This window comes from Eptesicus fuscus, chromosome 7 (genome assembly GCF_027574615.1).
Source record: "Eptesicus fuscus isolate TK198812 chromosome 7, DD_ASM_mEF_20220401, whole genome shotgun sequence".
Lineage (NCBI taxonomy): Eukaryota > Metazoa > Chordata > Mammalia > Chiroptera > Vespertilionidae > Eptesicus > Eptesicus fuscus.
The window spans coordinates 53,528,651-53,534,499 of NC_072479.1; the positions used below are offsets into that span (position 1 = coordinate 53,528,651).

Here is a 5,849-nt window from a genome sequence, read left to right on the forward strand (position 1 = left end):
ATGTGGGAGCTGCAGTCAGCCTCCTTCTGGAGGGCCATATTTGCCGAGTTCTTTGCCACCCTCTTCTATGTCTTCTTCGGGCTGGGGGCCTCGCTGCGTTGGGGCCCTGGACCCCTGCATGTCTTGCAGGTGGCTCTGGCCTTTGGCCTGGCCCTGGCTACGCTGGTGCAGGCTGTGGGCCACATCAGTGGAGCCCATGTCAATCCTGCGGTCACGTTTGCCTTCCTTGTGGGCTCCCAGATGTCCCTGCTCCGTGCCTTCTGCTACATGGCCGCCCAACTCCTGGGAGCCGTGGTGGGGGCTGCCATGCTGTACAGTGTTACCCCACCTGCTGTCCGAGGGAACCTGGCACTGAACACGGTAATGATCAGCTGAGTGGGGCTGAGGGGACCTGGGGCCTCGGCTCCCTGCCTGGTGCAGGTGGGTCCGTGCCCCAGGGATCTGGGACGTGGTGTGTGTGAGACTGTGTGTGTTTCAGGGTGGGGAGGATCAGCAGGTGCTTCGGAGGGATAAGAGTCTAGAGCCCTGGACTGAGAATCAAGGAAGCTGAGTTCCCGTCCCAGCTTTCCTTCCAATTCCTTGCAGGTTCCTGAGGACTTATTTTACCTAGGGGACCTCAGTTTCTGCATCCATAAAACTGGGTGCAATTACTTCCAATGTCAGGAGAAATTAGAAAACAATACAGTTACTATCATCTTTCATCTCTAGGAAACTGACGCCATCAAAGGGAGGAGGGGGGGTCCCGCCTGGATTCTGAGGAGGTAATGCCCTGACAGCCCTAATGAGCCTCCTCTCTTCTTCCTTTGCCTAGTTGCACCCTGGGGTGAGTGTGGGCCAGGCCACCGCAGTGGAGATCTTCCTGACGCTGCAGTTCGTGCTCTGCATCTTTGCCACATACGATGAGAGGCGGAATGGCCGCCTGGGCTCCGTGGCCCTGGCCGTTGGCTTTTCCCTCACCCTCGGGCACCTCTTTGGGGTAAGTAGGAGAGGGAAACAACTACTCATTTAAGGATTCCAGGGCCCCCAAACCTTTCTCACCTAACTATCAAACATGAACATTACTCACCTCCCTCTGTATCAGTCAGCCCTTCTTATTACTCTCTCTTGTGACTGCCATAACTGGTCTTTCTTGAACCCAAGGTAGAAATGCATGCATTGTGGGTATTTGTGGGCTTAGCTCTGGTCGGCAAACTCATTAGTCAACAGAGCCAAATATCTACAGTACAACGATTGAAATTTCTTTTGAGAGCCCAATTTTTAAACTTAAACTTCTTCTAACGCCACTTCTTCAAAACAGACTCACACAGGCCGTGGTATTTTGTGGAAGAGCCACACTCAAGGGGCCAAAGAGCCACATGTGGCTCGCGAGCCGCGGTTTGCCGACCACTGGCTTAGCTGATGGATCCATAGTCTATCCCCAGGTGGGGCATCAGCGCCTTCACTCCACTGTGGAACTCGCATGCGGTTGTCCTTCCCTGCTTGCTGCGAGAGGCAAGGTGCCAGCCTTCCGGGATATGTGAGCTGTGGGCAGAGAAGCTGGGGAGAATGGGGGAAGTGTCTCAGTTACAACTGTGTCTTTTGCAGATGTATTATACTGGTGCAGGCATGAACCCTGCCCGCTCCTTTGCTCCTGCCATTCTCACCAGAAACTTCACCAACCACTGGGTGAGTGCGGGGAGAGGAGCGAGATGCTGAAGCCCTGCTGGATGGGTGTGGATTGCAGGTTCCAGGTTTGGCTCCTGCTCTCCATTGGGTGTGCTGACTGCTCTGCCAGCACTCAGCTAAACGGGCTGTCACAGAGTTTGGGGTGCCTGTGTGAGCAGGATTCATTATTTTGCCAGAGAGAGAGGCTCTTGCTCATATTGTTCCTTCACTGGTTAGTTAGGGAATTTTACTAAGTACCCACTGTATTCCAAAACTAGCGCTGTCCGGACAGACAACTGAACAGGAAGACAAACATTCCTACTCTCAGAGGTCAGAATATGCCTGAGCACAAATGGGCCTGGGCCTCATCCCAGTTCTAGCACTTTGCTGGCCTTGTGTGTGACCATGGCAAGAACACAATCCTTCTGCACCTCCGTTTCCTTACTATAAAACAAGGTGTTATGAAAAGTAAGTGTGAACGTTATAGCACAGAATCTGGTATGGAATAAGCCCTCACTAAAAACGGATTGTTTGTGTTGTTTGGCCATATGACAGACAAAGCCTGAAAATAATTCAAAAACATTTTCAGGCTGCTCTGTGGAGTAGCCCACTTTCTGTCTCACAGCTTCACTAATAAATTCTTTCACTCTAAACTCTAATACTTTTTTTCAAAGCTGTACACCCATTTTCACAGCCACAGTATTCGCAATAACCAGAAGTAGAAGCAACCCAAGTGTCCCTCACAGATGAATGAATGAATAAACAAAATTTAGTATATGCATATAATGGCATAGTATTCAGCCTTTCAAGAGAAGGAAATCCTGTTATATGCTGCAACGTGGATGAACCTTGAGGACATTATGCTTGATGAAATAAGCCAGTTGCAAAAAGACAAATACTTTATAACTCCACCCATATGTGGTATTTACAGTAGTAGAATTCATTGAAATAAAGCAATTGATAGTTGACAGGGGCTAGGGAGAGGGGAAATGGGGAGTTGTTGTTTAATGGAGGGAGAGCTTCAGTTTTGCAAGATGAAAAGTTCTGGGGATTGGTTGCACAACAATATGAATATACTTAATATTACTGAACTGAACACTTAGAAGTGGTTAAGGGCCCTAGCTCAGTTGGTTAGAGTGTCACCCAAATACGCCAAGGTTGTGAGTTTGATCCCTGGTGAGGGCACATACAAGAAACAACCAATGAATGCATAAATAAGTGGAGCAACAAATCAATGTCTTTCTCTCTGTCTCTGAAATCAAGTTCTTTTTAAAAATAAATTTAAAAAAAAGAAATGGTTAAGATGGAAAATTTTATGTTATGTGCATTTTGTCACAATTTAAAAAATTTTCAAAGTAATATGCAAACTAGCACCGACGAATAACAACGAAGAGAATATACATGTGTTAAGAAGGTATGGGATAAAGGAATAATTTTATGAGTCAGAAAAAAAATGGTGAATTTTGAAGTGCAGACAGTGGAACAGTTTAGAGTTTAAAAACACACAAACAGCCCTAGCCAGTTTGGTTCAGTGGCTAGAGCATCGGCCCGCGGACTGAACGGTCCCAGATTCAATTCAGGTTAAGGGCACCGATACCTTGCTAAGGGCACAGATATCTTAAGTGTATTTTGCAGTATTGCACGCTTGATCCTTGGGTCCCCTCGGGGTGCATGCGGAAGGCAACCAATGATGTGTCTCTCTCACACTGACTTTTTTCTGTCTCTCCCCTTCCCTTCCACTCTCTCTAAAAATCAATGGAAACATATCCTTGAGTGAGGATTAACAAAAACAAACACTGATTTCTGTTTAAATAGTGCCCAAGTACATCTGTTTTTTTAATAAAATATATATATTTTATTGATTTTTTACAGAGAGGAAGGGAGAGGGATAGAGAGTTAGAAACATCAATGAGAGAGAAACATCTATCAGCTGCCTCCTGCACACCCCCTACTGGGGATGTGCCCAGCAACCAAGGTACATGCCCTTGACGGGAATCGAACCTGGGACCCTTCAGTCTGCAGGCCGATGCTCTATCCACTGAGCCAAACCGGTTAGGACAGTACATCTGTTTTCTACCTGTGGAGCTGAGAAAGGAGCAGCCTTGCTCTTGGTCCTCTCCCCAAGCCTGATTATTCCTTTCCTCTTCCTGCAGGTGTACTGGGTGGGCCCAATCATCGGAGGGGGCCTGGGCAGCCTCCTCTACGACTTTCTCCTCTTCCCCCGGCTCAAGAGTGTTTCTGAGAGACTGTCTGTTCTCAAGGGTACCAGGCCCAGGGACTCCACGGCACAAGCAGAGGGCACAGGGGAACCTGTTGAACTGAAGACCGAGGCCCTGTAAAAGCTCCAGTTGGACAGAGGGAGTAGGAAGCTTCTGAGTTTATGTGGAGGGGCTAAGCCACCCCTGGATGAAGAAGGAGGCTGTGGGGAGGGGCATGTACTTCTTTATTTTTTAATTTATGTGTGAGTAGTTGTTGTTTTTTGCCTTTTGCTGTGTGAAATCTTTCAAGTTGCATTCATGAGCTGGTCGGTGCAAACTTCCCTTCCTCCCCATCCACCTCTCTTTGCCGTTGTGTGTGCATGATTGTGTGTGTACGAACGTGAGTGAACGTGGCTGTGTTTGGGGGCAGGGCGGCAGGAGAAGTAGGGAAGGGACAAGAGGTGTCATCCTATACCTTCCTCTCAGTGTGACGAGCACAGGAAGCCAAGACCCTAAGTTCTTGGTCATGCCAATCAAGTATAAGGTTCTAGGTTTCTGAGAGAGCCGGGAAGCAGGGAGTACTCCTCACAGGAGGCAGGTGGAGAGAAGTGGAGGACACAAGGCATTCCAGAGGTTGGGAGAAGGGGCAGGGGCAGGAAGAGAGGAAATGGAGTTATGAGCCCCAGTTCAGGATGCAATTGTACCAAATAGCTGTGGGGAAGTTAAAGGGAGAGTGTAGCCAAGTTACCTCAGGGATGCTTGCCCCAGGGCCTTGGGTGGGGCAGTAGCTCTGAGAAAAGTGAACAAAGAGCCGTTCTGTTAAGCCACAGAAAGCTGTCTACATCCACTGGCTGGGCTTTGTGTTATTCTGGCATGATGGATCTCTTTGGAGACCCTGGGCGAGCTCACCAACCAAGGCCCAAGGCGTGGGAGCCTACAATCTAGATAAATTAAGTAATTTAACTATGCTACTTGACTTCCCCAGGCAGGCCTCGGGGCAGATGGGACTTAAGCCCCAGGAGAGGTCCTAGGCCAGTGGTCGGCAAACTCATTAGTCAACAGAGCCAAATATCAACATTACGATTGAAATTTCTTTTGAGAGCCCAATTTTTTAAACTTAAACTTCTTCTAACGCCACTTCTTCAAAATAGACTCACCCAGGCCGTGGTATTTTGTGGAAGAGCCACTCTCAAGGGGCCAAAGAGCCGCATGTAGCTCGTGAACCGAAGTTTGCCGACCACAGTCCTAGGCAGAAACAGGAAAGCTGATGCCAGGAGCAAGGCAGAGGTGGGAGGGGGGTGAAGGAGGGAGAGCCTTTAACCCTCAGTTTTTTGTTTTGTTTTTTCTTTCCCCAAGGCCACCCTCAGAGTTATAATTTAGAGCAGATCAGTAGACTCTTCAAATGGCATCTTTCTGCTTTTATCACTAGTTTTATATTCTTTATTTCCCTTTTTGTGTGCATCTTTTCACTTTTCTCTCAATGGTACGTTCATCTTCATCAAATCTCTTCTAACATCTCTCATATCCCAGAAATTAATTCATCCTATTCAAATGGTTAATAATTCAGGAGATAATTAGTCGTGTGAGCCCTACCTTCCTTTGTTGTTGGCAAAATACACTCATCTCAGCTGAGGCCAGAAGAGACCTTCAACTGACGAATGAATATTTATTGCTGATTTCCTTTTAGGCGCCTCCTACATACTTCGGAAGCTTTAAACCTATACCTCCAGCAAGACAGACACCGCAGCCCCGCAAAAGACCCCCCTTCCCAGTAACTCAATGCCGCTCCTCCTCCCAAATCAAGCCCAACTTTTCCAACTCCATATAAAACTTCGGAATAACCCACTTGACTAGGAGAAGGGGAAGAATGTTTGTAAGTTTACATCTAATCGGACTTTGATTCCTGTTATCGTAAGTCAGCAGAAAATTAATTGCGTTGTGACTTTAGGCGCAACGTAGAGGATCGATTCAGATGAAACTACTTGTAGTCCCTTCCCTTTTCCTTAC

At 47.6% G+C, this 5,849-nt stretch overlaps 1 protein-coding gene across 1 annotated transcript; it reads left to right on the plus strand.

Annotated features, from left to right (window-relative positions):
* Positions 1-3,983, plus strand: MIP (major intrinsic protein of lens fiber). The gene is made up of 4 exons (XM_008148647.3): positions 1-360; positions 812-976; positions 1,585-1,665; positions 3,798-3,983. Exons 1-4 carry the CDS (start codon positions 1-3, stop codon positions 3,981-3,983), a joined length of 792 nt encoding a protein of 263 aa, XP_008146869.2.
* Positions 3,984-5,849: the final 1,866 nt, after the last annotated feature.

Coding starts and splice junctions, on each gene's coding strand:
- MIP (XM_008148647.3), top strand. CDS start 1: ATGTGGGAGCTGCAGTCAGCCTCCTTCTGGAGGGCCATATTTGCCGAG. Junction 361..811: donor GGAACCTGGCACTGAACACG/GTAATGATCAGC, acceptor TCCTTTGCCTAG/TTGCACCCTGGGGTGAGTGT. Junction 1,666..3,797: donor GAAACTTCACCAACCACTGG/GTGAGTGCGGGG, acceptor CTCTTCCTGCAG/GTGTACTGGGTGGGCCCAAT.